At 45.6% G+C, this 20,825-nt stretch overlaps 1 protein-coding gene across 1 annotated transcript in view; it reads right to left on the reverse strand.

The window, feature by feature from the left end:
* Positions 1 to 20,825, reverse strand: part of TNRC6C (trinucleotide repeat containing adaptor 6C) — a 115,089-nt gene that overhangs the window by 15,299 nt on the left and 78,965 nt on the right. Inside the window, 10 exon segments of the mRNA XM_079134193.1 lie at positions 758 to 998; positions 1,257 to 1,340; positions 3,320 to 3,439; positions 5,977 to 6,123; positions 7,928 to 8,077; positions 9,400 to 9,542; positions 11,546 to 11,603; positions 12,922 to 13,002; positions 15,172 to 15,338; positions 17,706 to 17,921. Coding sequence (XP_078990319.1) covers positions 758 to 998; positions 1,257 to 1,340; positions 3,320 to 3,439; positions 5,977 to 6,123; positions 7,928 to 8,077; positions 9,400 to 9,542; positions 11,546 to 11,603; positions 12,922 to 13,002; positions 15,172 to 15,338; positions 17,706 to 17,921 — 1,407 coding nt within the window.

Below are 20,825 nucleotides of genomic sequence, written 5' to 3' on the forward strand. Positions count from 1 at the left end.
CATTTGTCAGCTTCATGTTAAAGATACACCATGTTTGTTATGCGTGGAGCAGGAAGTGTTCCTATGACTAGAATTTGTGACTCTTTTTCAGAAATTTGTGCTAGCATTTAGAAAGGGATGTTATCAGTTGGTAGCAAATTCTCTGTCACTCATCCTGTGTCTGTAGATTCTGATAGCAACAGACAAGCCTGAAATGCAGTCCCTAGCTCCTGATGACATTTCTCCTCTATTGTCTTCAGTTGTGAAACCCATGTCTTTGCTGGCCAGCCTGTTTGACCTGGAAGGTGGGTACTGTGGCTCTAAAGACATGTGGGCTTTACATGCTGGGCATCCTCTGGTGGGTCAGTTCCCATTCTGCACAGTAGGAGCTGTAGGAACAGCTGCTGCCTTGTAAGCAGGGCCTGCTTTAATGAGTCTGAAGAGAACTCATTAAACTATTGTAAACTCTTCCCTGCAACTGAAGCTGGAGGAGGGTGGCTGGTAAAAAAACAGCAGAAGAAAAATAAACCAGGAACAAACAGGCTTTGCTGATGCAAGAACGGAAATGGGAGTATTTTCAGGGCTTTCATGGATATACTCTGAAAGACTTTATATTCCAAGCACTGGAGGCAGCAGTCAAGTGCTTTGTTTTGCAGAAGGCAGGTAGTGCTGCGCCCTCTTCAGTCGCCTCAGGAGGTCTGTCCTAGGGATCTGTCTGGGCTGCACTCCTGGCATGCTGCCCATCGCAGTACAGTGCTGGTGGTGACAGGAGACTCACCGAGAGGGTAAGGAGCAAAGGTGTTGGGTGAAGACTGCTGCTCTTTGGTCTGCAGGTCAGGTAGGCCGGGAGTCTGGGGGTGAGGGGGGAAGTTGTCCATGGCCGATTTGCCTGCAGAGGGGTGCAGAGACAGGTGCGGCGGGGGTGGTGGCGGCGGAGGCTGCTTCACAAGCAGGGCCTGGGCCAGCTGGCGCTGGTGCTGTTGGATCTGCTGCTGCAGATTAGTGATTGTGCGCGCAACCTGATGGGTAGAGAGACGCATGTTAGCCGGTGTGAAGCGACATGCACGGCCTGTCTACAGACCAAGTGTTTTCACCTCTAGGCTGGGTCAACCTCCTCCCAAACCTAGCTAGTTTCAGGACTTTTCAAAGGGGAGGCTTAGCCTGGGGTTGGGGAGGAGGGTACGGAAACAAGGATAATCTAATAGTTCATCAGTTAGTGTCTCTTCTATTAGGGACAATCAAGGCTAATGACAAAAGTCAGGCTGGGTAACACCTACTTGCTGCTCCTGTTGTCTCATGGGTCCGGAAACATTACGCTGGGCCTGTAACATCTGCTGCTGGATTTGTAAACGTTGGTATGCCTATTGGCAGAAAGAAAAGCTAGAATGTTATAAGAAAGCCATCAACAGATGATTCAACATCCTGACATTAAGCAAATAAAAAAATAAATTTACTTTTATCATGATCAAGACTAAAGTCCAGAAGGGCCAGATTACAGATAGGTTGCCCCAAACAAAAAAAAAGGTACTAAGCAGCTCCTAAGTACCTGGAGGTCATGTGATTACCTCAGACAGTGCTATGGGAACTAAAGCCAGGACAGGACCCCAAACACTGGTCTGTGGGCCCTTTCGGCATGTGCACCTGTGGCCAGAGTGGGCTAGGCAACTGCATGGTTGTAAGCACGCTGGTGCAGACCCCATGTTCAGCGGAATATTGCGGAATGCTGGGGGAACGCTAGATTTTTTTCTTACAACATGGATTTTGGGAGATATTTTTGACAAGAGGACTTAATTAAAATGGAATCCAAATAACAGTAGAGACTAAGCTCTTGAAAACGCCTCATTAATTATGAATTCACTTAAGTGGATCCATCCAGGGGTCCTAAAACTGAAACTTAGAAACAGTGAACTTTATTTCTCCAATTTTTCTGGGACAAAGTTGGACAACAGAATACACTAAACATAATGTAGCATTTTTCCTGATGTTCTGCACCATGGGGCCAAGAAGAACTCAGCAGGTGAAGGAACGACTCTGGCACATCAGGCCCACAGCACTGTCCATTGTGCATCCTTGGTCTATGGCAATGGCTCTGAATAAGGTGTGCCTGGTTCTTGTAGCACTTGCCTCCTTCTTGGGGTAGGGTCTCCTGCTGCTGTTGCCAGCACTGAAAGCCACAGGACTGTGCAAGTGCGTTGCCCTGAACGCAGTACTGCTAGCCTCCCTATCCTTGCTGTGGACCAAGAAAGAGCCTGAGGGTGAGGCCACCCTGCCCTTTGTCTGGAGTTCTGTGCTTTTCAGGAAAGTCAGGACACCCACAGTGTCTCTGGGATGCTTTCCTCCTGCTGCCCTACTGAAGAGCCAGATGTCCAAACTTCATAGATATGTGCTTAAAAACCGTGTCTTAGAAACTGTGTGTGGGGGGGCTCAAGGACCCAGACTCCTGTATAAGCAAAGGTCTCACTGGGGTGCCATGCACTAGAGGCCCCTGCTGCTCCCGCTGTTCAGCTGCCTGACTCCTACAAGTTACCAGCTAGGACGTCTAAATACACCAGGCACCCACACATCAAAGAACAGAGTTACAGACTGGGCCCTGTGGTGTGCATCAATTGAGTGTGCACCTAGGGAATGTAACAGCATGGTGTTTTATGGTAAAAGCAATAAAACTTTAAAAATTAAACATTCAACATATATTAAATTATAAAACTTTTAAGAATAATTGGGTCATATAGGCTGTACTCCTTTTTTTTTAAAGTCTTAGGGACTGAACCCAGGGGGGCTCTGCTAGTAAGCTATACCCCCGAGTCCTTTTTATATATTATTTTGAGCGAGGATCTCACTAAGTTGCTGAGGCTGTTCTTGAACTTGGGACCCTGCCGTCTCGGTCACCTGAGGAGTTGGGATTATTGGTTTGCCCCTGACTCACACCAGCCACTCTGAACCGGGGTCTTAAGAGAATCGAGTTCTTAGTTCCAAGGCATCTAGCACCCATGATGAAGTGACTTTCACCTGTTTGTAGAATAGGTACTGTGCAAACCACTCTTGGGAGAACTGAGAAAACAGTCACTTATATGAGTTTTTATGTCCTGTGGCTCCCAGAAGCTATGAGCTCAAAAGGAGAGAGAGCCTGAGACTCCTGAATGCACAGGGGCCAAAGCGCTTACAGAGCTTAGTAAAAACACTCTTAGTGAAAAGTTCCATAACTCACGAACAGTCTCGATGACACACCACACCAGGAAGAGAAGTGTCACAGCAACCACAGGTGTCTGTGGTGTGTGTTGCTTAGCTATGAGTGTGTGGGACGCTCCCCTTCACCTGTAGCGTGGGCGACCTGTGAACTCACCAGCTGCAGCTGATGGAGCTGGTTCAACATCGTCATATGCTGAGGGTTAATTGGCGAGGTTAATAGTGCAGGGTTGAGACCAATGTTTTTTGCTGCAAACTGCAAAAGCTGTGCTTGAACCTGTTTGACATAAGACACACTGTCAGCACCATCTCTATGAGGATCTTTACTTACCCACAGAGTGTTTCTAAGACTCAAAATTTATCAAATCAAAATTACATTTGTCTCAGGGTTGGACTTCAAAGGCCATTAGAAAATCTATGGACACTTTACCTTTAGTAGTTAACACTTTGAAAATAAGGAGAGAAGAAGGACGGAAGGAGAATCTTCAGACATTTCTTTCCCTAAGTACTTTAGTTACTCATTAGCTTCCCATGTGTGGTTCTGGGTTATTCCCATCAGTGACTGAGTTCGTGTTCTGCCAAAGCGAATGCCTGAAGGACAGGAGGCAGGGGTATGTGTCTCACACAGGCCCCTGGGCCCAGCTCCTGTGTGCACGCTCCAGATGCTGCCACTGCTGCCACAGAGCAGATGTGCCTCTGGCTGGGCACCACTGCCCTCAGTCTTCCTGTGACTCTCGGCAGACCTGATCAGCTACCTGCCTGCCTCCCACTCAGGGCCGTCTCTTCAACTGGAATTTACTACTTTGAACCAAGCAGGGCTAACACTGGCTATTTCAATGTTTTCCAAAGTGTGAAATGGACCTTCATATCAGAGGTAGGCACACAAGAAGATTTTAGGTGTAACACAGTTTAGGATTTTTTACTTTAATAATTGTCTTAATGCATATTAGAAAAATGTTGATTTTTCGATTTATGGTAGACGTTAAGTTTTCTTTAAAAATAAACAAGTTAAAAAGGGCAAGTCAATTTAAAGAAAAAATATTATGTAACAGTACAGGTACTATGGAAATCATATTGGAATTCATTGAGAAAATAAGACAGCACAACAATGGCTGATACTTGAGACATGTTCCTCTGCTCAGGGTGGGGTAGAGCACTACACTTACTCCTACGGGGTGTGGCTGTGGTGCTAGCTGCAGGCAGAAGCATGCACCAGAGAGGGGCATATGCAGCCTCCAGGCCATCCACACAAAGGGCTGTCCTGGCCTCTCTTGTACCTTCTTCCTGTGGTTGGCAAGTGGCTGTGGCAGAGCTGCCCCACAAGCTCTTAGCTGCTTCTGTCTACACTGTCATGAAAGAGAGGAATGCCTGTCTTTTGTGGCCTGTCTGTTACACAGGCTTATCCTGCATCCTAACATATTTAACTAGCATTCTACCAAGTTCTAGCCACCTCTGCTAGTGCACAAACTCGGGCACAACCGTTACAGATCAATGCCTGTTCCCAGCAAACCCCTCACACATCTGCTTGCTTCTGTATATGCTATGGTCTGAATGTTTGTGTCTCCCAAATCCCAGCACTCACATCTAAACCTCTATGTAGTACTAAGAGCTGGGATGCTTGGGAGGTGGCTGAGTCATGAGCACAGAGCCCTACGTGGGATCAGGACTCTTATCAAAGAGCCTAAGGGAGTGTGGCTGCCCCTGCTTCCACGTGAGCATGAAGGAGGTCGTCATGTGTGAGGACAGTCCACACCAGACACCAGATCCTCGGTGCCTTGATCTTGGACTTCCAGCCTCCAGAACTGTGAGCAATGAGCCCACGCTGTTTACGATTCATCCAGTCTAGGGGATTTTGTTATAGCAATCCAAAGTCAACTGCAGCTTGAACTTTATGAATAATGAAAGACTGATGGGTTAGTACATTCTCTTTTGGAACAGATTAAACATAAGGTCCTTCAGAAATCTCAAATATTTTCCTGGTAACAGAGGTCTCTCGGGGAGAAAGCAGTTTTCCCTCTGCTAGAAGAATGCCAGGAGGTGGTTGGGACCTCAGAATGTTTTTGCTCCTTCCTGGTAGGGCGCAGCCTCCCTGTGCCAAGAATGACATATCAAGTAGAGTTCTGATGTGTTAACAATATAAAGCAATCAAGTATTAAAGATTCTTATGAGGGTAAGGACTGTCACACTGTGATTAAAAACTCAGTCCAAAGCCTGAAATTATGGAATGTTCTAAAAGTAAACAATACTCCCCCCCAACATACACTCTGACTGAAGGACCCAGAGCTATGTAAAACAGTAATATTTTGAGAATCTCTCTGGCCAGGAATAACCTCACAAATGTTAACTACGAATCTAACACACATGTGCTCTCTGTGATGGCCTTCAACTTCTCACCACAAAGTGGTAGTCCTGGGTTGTTTGGGGCCATTTCCTCCGTGGCCCAAGCTGCCAGCAGAGCAGCCTGCCCTGCCCTTGCCAGCTACCCAGGACCATCATCAGGTTCATCAGAGTAACTTCCTAAGGCAAACCCAGGACAAAACCACATCATGGGTGGTATGCTGTCTTGTCTTCCCACAGAGCTGCTCTGACCAGTGGACACCCAGGGCAGGCTAGGTGGCTAAGGCTGCCAGAGCAGTAGGTTCTGGGGATATTTCTGGGGCGGCAGGGTCAAGCTGCTTCTTGAAGGGTTAGAATGGCTTTGCACATTAAAAACAGATGTGGATAACTCAGCTCTCACTTTAAAAGAGTGTCTCAGATATGACGCAAGTCCCCACCAAGCACCCGTCTGTGTCTCCCACTTGGCAAGGGTCTGACCTGAGGGGATAGAAACTGAGGCACTTGAGCGCGGAGGCTGGGCTGGGAGGAGTTAAGAGGCTGCACTGGTGGCTGTGGCGGCTGCTGCATGGTCCTGGCTTGTGCTGCTCCGCTATTGCCAAACACACCCAGATTGCCACTCGGGATCTGTAGGGAGACAGAATGGACTTTAGGGGGCAGAGATAGGCAGGTTGCAGGGGCAGTGAAGTAGTGTGCTTCCCATCTATGAATGCAAGGTTGTTTCTGCTTCCCAACACTGCCACCCTGCTCCCACCACACCTGGGGTTGATGCTGTCTATACTGGGGACAGTGGGTAGACAATCAGCCACAGAAGCAGCTGATGCTTTAAACTCACAGCAGCCATATGATAAGAGCCCCCTTTTTTGGCAGTACTGGGGACTGAACCCAGGGCTGTTCTACTACTAAGCTATACCCCTGGTCCCTTTTATGCATTTTTAAAATTTTGAGGCAGAATCCCACTAAGTGGCCCAAGTTGGCCTTAAACTTGTGATCTTCCCACCTCAGAGATTTCTTTCTTTCTTTCTTTTTTTTTTTGGTACTAGGGACTGAACTCGACCACTGAGTCATACCCCAAGTCCTATTTTGTATTTTATTTAGAGACAGGGTCTCACTGAGTTGCTCAGCAGCATGCAGTTGCTGGGGTTGGCTTTCAACTCTCAATCCTGCCTCAGCCTCCCAAGCTGCTGGGTTTACAGGCATGTGCCACCTGCACCCTGCCTGACAGTGCATTTTGGAAGTGTTCCCGAACAAGGCTATCAATTTACAGAAACCATAACAACTCAGTTATGGTCTATTTTTAGAAAATAGAATGACAGACATTTCCAGAGGCTGTCTATGGTCAGAGGTAAAGGGCAAGAATGTTTGATGATTACTACTAACGCAGAGAAGAATGACATTTTCTTTTTCTTTTTTTTTTTTTTTGTGGTACTGGGGATTGAATCCAGGGCCTTGTGCTTGCGAGGCAAACACTATCAACTGACTATATCCCCAGTCCTGAAGAATGACATTTTCAAATGGGAAATATGGTCGTGATGTCAACAAACCCTGGAATTGAATCAACTGGCAAATCTGGGTAGTTCACCTTGCTGTCAAATCCAGTACGTCTGTCTGGGGTGCATTTTCCACACTGTGTCAGAAGCTACCTAGCAAATAAGTACAGCAAGATGCTCTCTGCCTTCTCTTGGGAGAGCAGTCTAGAGGGCACTGGGCAGGAGACCCATCCTGTGCCCACATTGCTGCTGGACTGCTGACTCCCGACAGAACATCTGGAAGGGAGATTTCCTATCAAATTCCATGCAATTCCAAGAGCACAAGGATTGCACTGAGGGTCAGCTGGGAGCTCTGAGAGTGGACAGAACACTGCTGATAATCCCATGGGGACCACAGGCGCAGACACCCTAATACCAGGGTGTACTTCAAGGAAGGGGCAAAGGTGTGGGGGGGCTCTTCCCTGCAAAACCAATGTAAAGCGCTGGCCTGCAGCCATCAGGGTGCTGCTTGTCTGAACACCATCTTGTGCCAGAGAATCCACAGGAGGGTGAGGAAATGCAGCAGCAGCAGGCAGTCAGCGGACCTCCTCACAAGAGGGGCCCCTCTGTGTCTGGTGAGAGGGAGTGCATGGCTTCTCTTCTAGCTCAAGACTACTTGGCATTTAAACTAGCAGGAAGTTGGTCCCAGGGCATGGGGAACACTCAAGTATGTTTTAGTTTAGTGTAAAAGTCGTAAGCATTTCCTGTTGCATGGTTAAATTTCAGGTCCTGATTCCACTGAATCACCTGAGGGAAATTTTTATGGTATTTCAACTACTCTTCCATATTTGATTTTATTTTAAAATAAAAGTATTAATGGAAAATAAGAGTGTTTCCATGGAACGCATCTTTCTAAGAGGCAGGTGAGCAGAGACCACAGGCAGCTTTCTCCCCAGCCTTACCTGTCTGGAAGAGTTCAAGTTTTGCATGCCCAGCCCTGAGGCAATCCCACCCAGGGCCTGATTGGGGAGTGCACTGTTGGAAAGGGGGAGCTTCAGGCTTGGGGAAGGCAAAAACGGTGAAGTCGTGGGCTCTTCCACGAGGCCGCCATCCTGATTGGAGAAAGAAAGGGTGAGCTGTGCGCAGCGTCCACCAGCAGACAAAGCACCGAACGGTTTCCCAAGGGAGGAGGCAGGGGACGGATGGAGAATTAAAAGAGCGAGAGAGTGTGGACAGTGAGGGATGGACAGCGTGGGCAAAAGAGGGGAAAGAAAAAGAGAAACAAGGTTAAGACGCTGTTTTCATCGAAGACATTCTACAAACACACACATTCACTTCTAGTACTGCTCCCACACACTGCTGCCCCCACCTTGGGGAGAATGAGGAGGAAGGGCCAGAAGCGCTGGCTGAGTCTGGTCTGCAGAATTCGGTACGACCATTTTCAAACAGGTTCTTTCTGAGAGAGTAGGACCAAGGCTCAAGGTATACATGGGCTGAATTCTGACATTCACCAGCTTTGACCTCAGCACTCAAATTTCACAAGGTTTAATCCGAGTGTAAGTTACAAAACACTCGGAATCCTATTTGTTTTTTTCCTTGTATTTATTGAGGGCATACTATGTGCTAAGCCCTTTACAAACTGCACTCATCCAATGTCACAACCAGTTGAAGATAAGGAAATAGGTCAGGGTCCCACTCTTAGGACTGCCAGATTCACCAAATAAAAATATGGATGCCGCAAACAAACGAATGATTTTTTAGTGTAATATATTCCTGGTTTACACCGCAGCCCAGTTTTCTAAAGTGGAGTGTGTTGGGGAGGCTCTGAGAACAAAGGGAAAATCCTGTCAGGGATGGCTAGAGCCCTCCTGGGAGGCTTTGGTTTTTAAAGCGTGCCCCTTCTTGTTTCAACATTCATTTTCAGGTTTGATCAGAATGATGATGTTTCCCTGCTTTGTAGTTCCACCCATTTGAAGGGGCAGTACCCCACGATGACACTAAGAAGATGGAGCTGACTGGACTTGAATGTGCAGGGAGCTGTCCACTGGGGGTGTGGGTGTTACCAACTTGGGTGGCTGGCCAGGGCCAGCCAGATCCAGGTGCCCAGCCCCACCACTTCCCTTTCTCCAAAGCTAAAAACACCATTTCCAAATGGAAGAACTGTGTGTTTGAAATTTGATGACCCTTGGATATTGGACAAATTGAAGTAGATAACCAACTAAGTTCACACAACAAAAATGAAGATCAGTTTTCAATTCCAGCGTTTTTCATTCCTCCTAACATTATTTGTGGAATGTATTATGTCTTTGAGTTAAACTTTCATATCTTAGGGGAAAAAAAGGGTCAAAGTCTAGTAAAAATTTACTCTGACTTGCATTAAGGACACAGTTTAAATGAAAACACTTCTCATTTAAAAACTGCCTAAACCCATTACCTTGTCAAGAAAGGTGGGGCGGTCCATGGAAGACTCTTTGGAGATTGGTGGGCGGCAGCCAAGGGGTTTGGTGACCATCCCATTATAGTCGGTCACTCCCAGTCCACGCTTATCCATGTCCACCTTCTTTTCCAGCAGAGCGCCTGGGGCACAACACACAGAATAACACTAAAAACAAATGCAGTCAGGGACACTGGCACAGGACAGGTGCTGGCTCCAGCCTCAGGCAAGAGACCCCTGAGCCCTTCAGGAAGGAGCAGGGGCACAACAAGCCCTTAGGTGCTGGTCCATGGCCCTGGGCCTGCATGGTACCCCTGCTGCCCTCACCCTGATGAGCCCGCCTGTGGCTGCCCAGGCTTCACACACTTGCTTCCTCCCCACAACTACCAGTGTCAGGCCTTCCTGACTGTCTTTGGGAACAGTTCCTCTCGCTCAACTTGTGGCCTCGGTCCCCATTATTGACGTCTTGTAGAAGTAAACTGCTTCCTGGAAGCTTCCTGGCCCAGTGATCTGCATTTGTTTGGGTCACCTGAACTTTGCATTACTCCACAAGTCTAAGAAGCTGGTACTCACTGCTTCTGCTAGCCAAAGATCCCCTGCTCTGACACTCTCAACCCCACCTGGTCACACCATCTACCACCATTACCCACAGATTCTGTACTTGAAAATCTGCCAACCCACTAAAGTTTGTCACCCCAAAACCAATAATTATGGTATCTTTGTGGTCACTTGTGAGCATGTGCAGATAGGCAGGAAACATGAGTCACTCCACAGTTAATCTCATGTCAAGCTCAGGTCACACGCTGCATGGTGTCCTTCCTTCTCAAGGTCCACTTAGTGCCCTGTTTTTCATATTTCTGTGCTTTTTGTTGGTGGTTTTGGGGACTGAGATGGCCCCCCAGTGTGCAAGAAGGCTGAGTGAGAAAACGTGTTATGTGAGCTTTGCTCAGGCACGAGCTGCAGCTGTGGCTTTGAGTTCAGTGTTGGTGAGTCTCAACAGGGCACACCCAGAAGAAAGGGGGGCAGTGCCACACAGGTAAGCATGCAGGTGCTGAGCCCACACTCATGGGTCACGAGAGTGCTGCAGGAAAGATGCAGAGCAGCTAGACTTGTGGATTTCTAAGAGGACTGATGTGAAAAGCATAGTGGGTAGCACTGTTTTGAGTTTGAAAACAAAAGAATTTATGGTCATATTATCTAGTTTAGGAACACATTAAGTCTTCCTTGGCTCTTCTTTTTTCGGTACTGTGATTGAACCCAGGGTGCTTTACCATTAAGCTACACCCCCAGCCGCTTTTGCTTTTCTCTGTGTGACAGGTCCTTACTAAGTTGCCCTGCTGGCCTCAGACTTGCCCTCCTCCTGCCTCAGTCTCCCAAGTAGCTGGGATTACAGGTATGCCACGGTGCCTGGCACTCGTGCTGTGTTATAAATAAATATGGCATCTAATTGTTTGAGAAACACCTATGAAACACAGTGTCTTTAAATAGACACACATATAAGACAAGGTCAGGTATAGTCAGCAGAGGAACAGGTTTCCAGAGGTTTGTAGGACCCTCTCTATCTCCCTGGAGACAGAGGTACAGTATTTCTTCAATGTTTGCAGTGGCTTTATGGAACATAAGTACCAAGAGTATTGAGTACAGAGATGCGCCACTGCACCCAGCAATAATTATCATTTTTAAAGTAGCTCCAGGGCCAGGTTGTCTCTTGAGTACAGACTGTTTTTCAACAAAAGAAAGGGCTTGGTGGTAGAGTGCTGAGGCCCATGCTGGCCCACTGGGGAGGGTACTTGGAGGGTGCTTAGTTGGGACCAAAAGAGGTCTGGGTGGGGTCCCAGCACCTCTCTCCAGCAGTGTCACTGTTAAACCCCCCCTCAAAGTAGAGGCATGCAACCCACCTGTTTACTAACATACTGGGAGAAAAATGAAAAAAAGTGACAGGCTTCAAGAATGGCACTGGCCATTTGTCCTCACAGCCCACCTGCCCAAGAGACTTGCCACGTGATCACTGCCTCGAGTTCTGCTCACCACTGGCCCGGCCTCATCTCCCCAGCACAAATGCAGCCACTGCCCCTGACCACAACTGGGTGCTCAGGAGAGCAGGAGTGGCCCCTGGCTGGCAAGTGCCGCCCGCACCCTCACTTACTCATGGCCTGGTCCAGGTTCATGCTGTTACTCTTCAGGGCCTCCTCGGCTGGCTCTCTCTGCAGAGGAAGCAGAGTGCTTATCAGCAGCACACACCAGCAAAGGGAGGGCTAGGAGCAGCGTGGTCACCACCAGTGTGGAGAACACTGTGATGGCTAGATTTTGGACCTGGAAATGCTTTTCTTCACTGCTAAGGTTAGAGATGCCTTTTAAACAGAAAGTATCCTTAATTAAAAATGACTGCTGACCCTGGAGAACTTGTATTTAACATCTTAGGAACACATGTAGTTTTCCAGGACAGCTTCTAAGTTTTCCAGCTAGTGTCTTCTGTCCAGCAATGATTCAGCAGGGATGCCACCTGGGCCCATAAAGCAGAGCCAGACACAATTGATGCGGGAAGACCCTGTGCTACCTGCCACTCCAGCACCAGCAACTGCTAAAAGTCCCTGGCAATCAGCCTAGAGGTTGTTTTCTAGGTCAAGAGCGCTAGGCTCTGCCATTCAAACTTCCCCCTCGAGAAACAGAAAAAAACCCAAGTAGGTTTATCATGGTTGTTAGCCCTCCGAGTGTAGCAGAACGATCCATTGGACGACCGAAGCTCCTGGTGCTGGGATGAGCACAGCAGCTGGGCCACAGGGGCAGTGCTGGGTGTGAGGTAGGGATGCCTGGCCAGAGGCCCCATCCTTTAGGGTCACCCAGTGAAGTTACTCACCTGAATAAGGATTTGGAAAGAAGACATTTGTAGAGACTACATGGTGACCACAGGTGACAGCCCTGGCTCTCTGAATCCCTCTCATTCTGCCTTAGGAACTAAACAGACTGACACATTTTCAAGGGAACACACTAGATCTGAATTCTTCCTACAAGTCATCAGAAACTCTGAAACTAAATATGCTTGGTTAGAATGCTTTTTTTTTTTTTTTTTTTTTTTTGATATGATGCTTCAGAGTATTTATACAAAGATTTCTTTTTTTTTTTTTTTTGTGGTACTGGGGATCGAACCCAGGGCCTTGTGCTTGCAAGGCAAGCACTCTACTAACTGAGCTATATCCCCAGCCCTACAAAGATTACTTTTGTCATCTTTTTCAATCTATCACATTAATAAAATTCACTTTTAACTATAAATTATAAGAAAATAAAAAACTGTGTAAACCACAGAAGTTACAAATTATGCAGTTTTTACTATGAAAAAGCTGTCATGTTGCTCTTAATGGGAACTGAGTGAATCTTTTGCTGTAGTTCAAACCTAGCCTAAACTGCCCAGGCCAAAGGGGACTTCAGAGCTAATGAGGTATAACCTCATCCTCACAGAGCCTTTCTCAATTATAGCTGTTCACGTGGGGAAATGTGAAGAAGTAGTATCAGGTGACCACTCACCGGGAAGCCCATGTCTGTGAGTTGTTTGATCAGCCGACTCATGATCCAGGCCTCATCCTGCTTACCAGATGTCTTCATGCCCTGGAATGAAGTGCAGGCAAGGTGAAGGGCCAAGAGTTGCATTGCACCTAGACACGGGAGGCAGCTGAAACTCATGGTAACTTAGAAGCCACAAAATCTTTTTTGTGAGCATTGAATTGGGCTCCCTTACAGGACTTTGTGGCTAATACTACAGAGAACTGCAGGGTGCAGTACCAGGTTGGGTAATAAGTGTAACTTTATGGACTTACAAAAAGTAAGATAATTATTTCTCCTTCCCAGGACATCAGTTTGGCTCATCACAAAAGTGTACTACTTTCATTATTAAGTAATCACAAGGAATGCTCCAAATTACTGGTTTTGTCCTTTTATTTTTACTGGTTCCTCTCAGTCTGCACGGACAAAGGCTCTACTGATAAATCAAGAAAATAAACAAAACAAAACAAAAACTCCAGGTGCGGTCTTGCCGGCCTGCAGTCCCACTACTTGGCAGGACGACTTGGGCCCAACAGTTTAGGAACAACTGGGCAACACAGTGAGACGGTCTCAAAAAATGAACAAACATGAAATGCTCCCTGTAGGAACGCACCTCACTGTGTGTTGCTGTAACTGCGATGGAGCACGTGAAGCAGGCTTGCTGCCTACTAGGAAGCAGCTCATCTGGGGCTGTTTTCAACATTACCATGTTGCTGGAGCCACATCAGCCAAAACTATATTTTTCTTTTTTTTGGTACCAGGGATTGAACCCAGGGGTGCTTAACCACTGGGTCACATCCCCAGCCCTTTTCATGTTTTATTTAGAGACAGGGTCTTGCTGAGTTGCTCAGGGCTTAAGTTGCTGAGGCTGGATACTCCTGCCTCAGCCTCCCAAGCTACTGGAATTACAGGTGTGTGCCATGGTGCCTGGCAGGGCTGTTCAACCTTAATATATGTTCATGAGTATTTAATGCATCCTAATATTGTATCCAAGACAGTTTAGTAATAAATGTTTTTAAAGTAATATCAGCACTTTTTAAAAAAACTTAAGTTTTATATGATGGTCACACACTACTCATTTGCAAAATAAAGAAAAAAAAAAAAAAAGGCATAAAACCTGTGACTATTATGTGGTGAAATTGTCTGTCCTACAGATCACCTCCTGTTCTCCCTTCTCTCTTCTGTTCTATGACGTGAGCTATATTTTCCCCCAATCTTTTACCTGCCCTTTGTCTCTGACTAGGCTGTTTTCTGTCAAGTATGGTTTTTGTGCTTACTGTTGAAATCTAAAATTGTTTAATGATTTGAGGATTTTAGTCATAGTTAGAAATGTCCCTCCAACAGCTAGATTGTTTTTATAACAATCATGATTTTATATTTTCATATTTAAATTTGTGATCTAATTGGAATTCATCTTGCTATGAGTTGTGGATCTCAGTAGCTTCCAGATGGCTGCTCATTTCAACACTAATTAATGGTACACTTCAGCAGTTCTTAAACTATTTGGTTTTGGAATTCCATTACACTCTCTTAAAAATTAAACTCCCCAAAGAACTGTCAATGATAAGATGTACATTTACTGTACTTGAAGTTAAAACTGAGAAATTAAAAAAAGTTAACATACACATTAACATAACTTTTGGGAGGGGTACTGGGGATTGAACTCAGGGGTGCTCTACCACTAAGCTACATCCCCAACCCTTAACATTTTATTTTTTTAAAAATTTTGAGACACGGTCTCATTAAATTGCCAAGGCTGGACTCAAACTTAGAAGCTCTTGCTTCAGCCTGCTGAGTTGCTAGGATTATAGGGGTGACCATGGCACCTAGCTATAAATAACATATTTTAATAAAATTTAATCGCATTTCTAGAACACATTTTCAGTGAGAAGAACTGGTCCTGTGTTGCCTCTCTGTGACTCTGTGTGATGTCTGGCTTGAGAAACAACGTTTCTGTGCATGTGCTTTGTGACTGCTATGGTTTGGATCCTAAGTGTCTTCCAAAGGTCCACGTGCTGACAGCTGCTTCCCAGAATGGCAGTACTGGGAGGACAGGGGTCTTTAAGAGGTAGGTCATGCCTTCCTTTCCTCCGACGTCTCAGCCACGAGGCGTGCAGCTTGCTCTATCACAAGCTTTCGCTACGATGTGCGGCCACTCAGAGGTCCAAAGAGGTAAGGTCCCCAACCAATGCCTCCCAAACTGTTGGTTCTCTCCTGCAGAAGCACTGTGCCTACCTTCTGAAGTCCCTTTTTGGGGGCGTTGCCCCAGGAGCTGCAGGAGGAAGTGCTTTCTTGGGAAGCAGCATTGTTCCACAGGTCCCCTTCCTCGTCTTCCCACTGGCTGGGGCCCAGGTTCACATCATCCCCACCACTGCCCCAGCCTTCTTGCATAGATTTGGAAGCTGGAAGGAAAGCAAACAGGAACTTATAAAACTCCCTCCCTAAGGCATGCAGTTTTGCTGTAATGAAATCCGGGGAGGCAGGGAAAAGTGGGTGCTGTGAGACCCACCTTCTCACTTTGTTTCCCCAGGACCTAAGAAGCTCCCCCGCCCCGTCATGGATGACGCAGATACACGAGTGTGTCTTCTCTTTTGCAGTCCAGCTATTTGCAGTTAATGCTGTTCAAACTTGTTTAACCATCTACACTTCTTCTGTGAAACAGTAAAAGTAATCCCACGGCACTAAGGAGAGGGTGGTAGTGTCTGTGCCCTGTGAGAAGGCTGCTTGAATGTGGACTGCTGAAAATGTCTTTGCCCCCATGTGGTTCTCAGCGGTAACTCGATCTAACCCTGTGGGCAAGTCCTGTGGCCAGCTTCTCAATCCTCACCACAGGTGGCAGTCAGTGAGGGTCACATGGAGGGCAAATGGTCTAGGTGGGGTTAGCTACCTCTATTTCTGATAAGCTTCCAGGAGATGCCCCAGCTCTAGGACAGAAGCCTGGGGCCGGGGAAGCTCACACTGACTACTGAGTTACTATTTCAGGATGTTATTTTTCTTCCTTTTTAATAATAGAAAGTGATTTTTGGTGTCAAAGCAACCCGTTTTTACTTTTTGGAAGAACGAATAAGACCAAACTAGGTGACTGTGGATAGCTGAAGTCTTTAAGATGATGAAAATATGATGCTCACAAGGTAGACAGGCACATAACTGGACCTCATGGATAAGTTCTAAAAGCAAAATACACTGCCTTGAAATGGCGTGTGCATTTAAACACCCAGAAATTCTCTTATCCTTTAGCTTTGTAACCAAAAGTAACAGGAATGAAATAAACACTTCTAGCACAACTATTGGATATCCGGGACATACCATCTACTGTCAGCAAAACACAAAATCAAATGAAGTTGTATTTTAAGATCTAGGGCATCTAATGAATCCAAAGAACATAAGATACTTTCTGCAGCCAAGTGAACAACTTTTCCCCCTGGTATTGAGGGACTGAACCCAGGGTTGCTGTACCACTGAACTATGTCCCCAGTCCTTTTTATTCTGAGACAGAGTCCAAGTTGCCCAGGCTGGCCTCAAACTTGAGATCTTCTTGCTTTAGACTCCCGAGTGCCACTGTGCTGGCCTGAACAATTAATTTTCACATGAGACTTAGATCAGAAATCTTATACTCAGGAAACTCTGGGCTTCACCCACGCTGGCAAGTGCTCTGCCTCTGAGCTACACCCCAGCCCCATCTTCTTCAAGTTGTTTTAAGTATGAACAGGAAGACCCAAAGTGAAATTTTGTTTGCAAGATGAAAACATGGCAAGAAGTTCCAGACCACTATGAATATGTGTTTTCAAGACCCAGTACAAGGAAAAAACTGACATGCTGTGTTCGTCTTGCTTGTGAAGTAAGCTGAGTCAGCAGGCACAAACTGCTGTGAGGAAGACAGAGTGCTGCGGCTCAGTCTTCACTGACGTGCTGGGAAACAGTAGGGTTTCAGATCAGTTTGGGTTTGGACTATTTGCATGTACCTGATGAGATATGAGGGCAGGACCCACGTCTAAACACATAATCTGTTTATGTTTCCCATATACCTTATACATGCAACCTGCAGGTGACTCTATTACTTATTTTCTGTGCATCTGTGGGACCCAGCACATGAGGTCAGGTTTGAAATTTTTTTACCATGCTGCCACATTGAGGCTCAAAGATTTTCAGGTTTTCAAGCACTTTGGATTTGAATTTTTGGATTGGGGGTACTCAACATGTAGTAGTATTAAACATGAATGCTTGATCACTCTGATTTTATTTATTTATTTATTTATTTATTTTTTGTGGTGCTGGGGATTGAACCCAGGGCCTATGCTTGCAAGGCAAGCACTCTACCAACTAAGCTATCTCCCCAGCCCCTGTATTTATTTTTAAAAGAAGGACAGCATGAATTTCTGTTAAAAAATTATTTTATGTTCATGTTTTAGATGTGGTAAATATTTCTTTATAGTCTTGGTTAAAGTTAGTCTTAGAGGATAAATAGATTGAGGAAAAGTGTCCTAATACTTTTTTTTTAAAACTCTACCAACTGAGCTTTAACACCAGCCCCAATACTTTAAGTTTTGAAATTCATTTGGGTCTGGGACTAACTGGTAGTGTGTGTGCATAGCATGTGCAAGGCTTTTGGTTCAATTTCCAGCATCAAAAGTTTAAATGAATGAACAAAACAAGCGTGATGGCCTAAAAAAGGAAAGTGTCCTAAATCCACTGAAAAGTATCCACCTACATACAACGCTTTGAACCATTTCTACATTGCCAGATCAGGGCATGCAGAATGCTCGACTCACCTGGCTTGCACAGGGCTGGGGTGGCAGCAGGTGCACTGGCTCTTCCGAATGTCCCCGTCGGCTCAGAAGGGTGATCCACCCACCCGCTGCCACTGCTTGGTGGCTTCCCCCACGCTGCTGTGCCGTTGTCCACCAGGGTGGAAGGTGGGGACGGCTCCCCCCAGGAGTTTTCAGCCTTTGAGTGAGCATTGGGCATTTCTCCCCAGCCTGAGGAAACTGCAAAGGGTGCCAAAGGGGAGAGGAAACAATAGGAGTGAAACAGGGAGAAAAAGTGAAGTTGTAATCCAATTTCCAAACTCAGTTCAATGTTCACAATTCTGCCAGAAGCCCATGTCACACTGCTGTCAGCTCCTGCCAGTTGTAATGTTTACAGAGATAGGTTATCTCTGGAAGAGAGATGCAAAGATTCCAAATAGTAACCCAAGACTAGAAAGTACCAGACTCTGCATACAAGAGAAAGCTCAGGGTATAAAATAAAAATAGTTAATGCAAAATTTAAATGATTTGGTCCCAATGTGGATATTACTATCTCAATGATAAAATTTATTAATTTTCTTACTAAAGACAAATGGAATCAGTTCCCTTGATACTCATTATTCTAATAACATGCAATAATACTGATGACAAAAGGATATGCAACCTATGAATCATTTTAAATTACAAGCTCTAGGATGAGCAATAGATTATGCAAATTGTTACCAATAACATGGGAACCATTCCTAATCAGTTATTACTGGCAACTGCTAACAGTAATGTTGCCTATAATTATACAGAAAATAATGCATATGGGGGACAAGGTTTACAAATTGAAGGGACAGAATTATATCAGGAAAATTAACATAGCTGATAAAAATTATGGATGCTCTGGGAAACTAAAAAACATAGGTGCTGCTAAAGACCAATCAGCTATAAATACACTGATTCATTGTAGGTAACTAAATACTAAATTCACCCAACTGTTCAAAATTAGAATTTTTTTTTTTTGTACCAGGGATTGAATACAGCAGTGCTTAGCCAGAGTCGTATTTCCAACCCTTTTTTGTATTTTATTTAGAGAGTTTTGCTGAGTTGCTTAGCACCTCGCTAAATTGCTGAGGCTGGCTTTGAACTTGTGATCCTCCTGCCTCAGCCTTCCAAGCAGCTGGGATTACAGGTGTGCATCACCTGCTTGGCCAAATTAGATTATTTAAATAAGTAAAAACTAATAAATATTGAGCTGAAGTTGTGGATCAGTGGTAGAATGCTTGCCTAGCACATGTGAAGCACTGTGTTTGATCCTCAGTACCACATAAAAATAAAGGTATTGTGTCCACCTACAACTAAAAAAACATTTTAAAAAATAAATATTGAGACTACGGTAATTGTAGTCAATTGGTTTTTTATGGAATGTTTTTCTGTCAAAAGCAGCAGCAAAGTCTACAGAGTATTTTTATGTAGAAGGCATGTGATTTATAAGCTTCATATCTCCAAATGTTAGAAATAAATGCAAAAGCACTAGTTTACTCAAAAATCAAGAATATATTTTCTTTCTATATGAATATGCTCACAATGCAAACCCACATGCATTTCAGGGTGAGCACAGTGTCACCATTCAAGGTTCTGGAAAGTGCTGTGCAGTGAGATGCAACAATTTTGGTGCAAACCAAGTATTTTCAGTAGACAAAAACCAATTGTAAATACACAATATTAAACATAATCTTGATTGTTCAGTGTTTACTACTAGAGAAAATTTTCTCTCCTTTTTGTGAATAATTTGCAGGGAGTTATTTTAAACTTGGATTGATGAGGCAGAACAACTTTCTACTTATACTTAAAACACTAATGTTAAAATTTTAAAAGTGATCCTCCTGGGCTGGGATGTGGCTCAGGGGTAAAGCATTGACAGCATGTGCTTGGCACACACAGTTCCTGGCTTATATCCCCAGCACCCTAGCATTGTCCCTTTCAGTTTCTTTGATTGAACAAACAGGGTAGGGAATAATAAAATGACAAGACACAGCAGGACATGCAGCTTTCGTTTCACATTAGAATGCTACCCTCTTGTGCAATGCTATGGGTGGGGGACGGAGCCCAGGGCTTCCTGCACATCAGGGAGGCACACGACTTCTGGCTCCAGAGATTCTACCTCTTTCATTAGTTTGGAGGGAGTGAAGTGCCCCGGGGGCCAGCATCAGGAGACGGGGGCAAAAATGAACGCAGAACAGGCTCAGGGCAAGAGCTGCTCTTCCCCAACTTCAGGAACCCATCATGAACACAACAGTCCTGTTGGTGGCCTGCACTCTCTTCTATGAAAGCAGAATCAGTTCCAGCTTGTTCCATGGACCTAACTTATGTAGCTTCCTAAATATGACAGGCAATCCTTCTTGAGAAGAGAGGTTTAGTGAAAGAGTGGCCAGTCAAAATTATGTGAAAGAAAAGTAAAAGACTAAAAGTTCAACTGATTGGCATTTATCGAATGCTCGTGATGTGCCTGGCACGTTTAGGTATGAACCGAGGCATTAACAAAGCCTCTCCCTCTCCCTCTCTGAACTTCACGTAAGTCGGCCGCAGCACTGGGTGGCGATGGCTGAGGCACGAGGTTTCCTATCTGAAACTGAGATGGCACTGACGCCCTTGGCTGGGAGCTCCTTATGCACAAGCGTGCAGTCAGGGGCAGAGCACCCTCCTTTTCCAAAAGCCTTGAACTGTGGGCATGTGATGTTTCTATTCCACACCAGAGGACGCTCTTTGAGAGCACATTTGAGGGGACACTATTAGAGTGACAGGGGTCCTGCTGAAAGACCAGTTCTCCTGGGACACGGTGTGGCATAGGCATTAGGAACAGAAGAGTGTCTGTCTATTCTAGCACACCAGTCCCAGTTTCAAATTCCTCTTTCTTGTTGGTACTTGTGAGGAAGCACCATTTTCAACCGTCGTGGTCATCTATTTTGAACTGAAGGCGCCCACAGCTGGAGCATCTGTGCACGTCCTTCACCTGCTTCACACGTTGATAAGCATCCCTCCCTCCCATGTCTGCAGCAGGACTGCTCATTACCTAGCCTCATTCAACTTCAGCAACACTTACCAAGCCCCTCAAAACACAGGAAAGCAAAAATGACCCAATGCAACCCCCCCCACCCT

The sequence above is a fragment of the Sciurus vulgaris genome, assembly GCF_902686455.1.
Source record: "Sciurus vulgaris genome assembly, chromosome: 3".
NCBI lineage: Eukaryota > Metazoa > Chordata > Mammalia > Rodentia > Sciuridae > Sciurus > Sciurus vulgaris.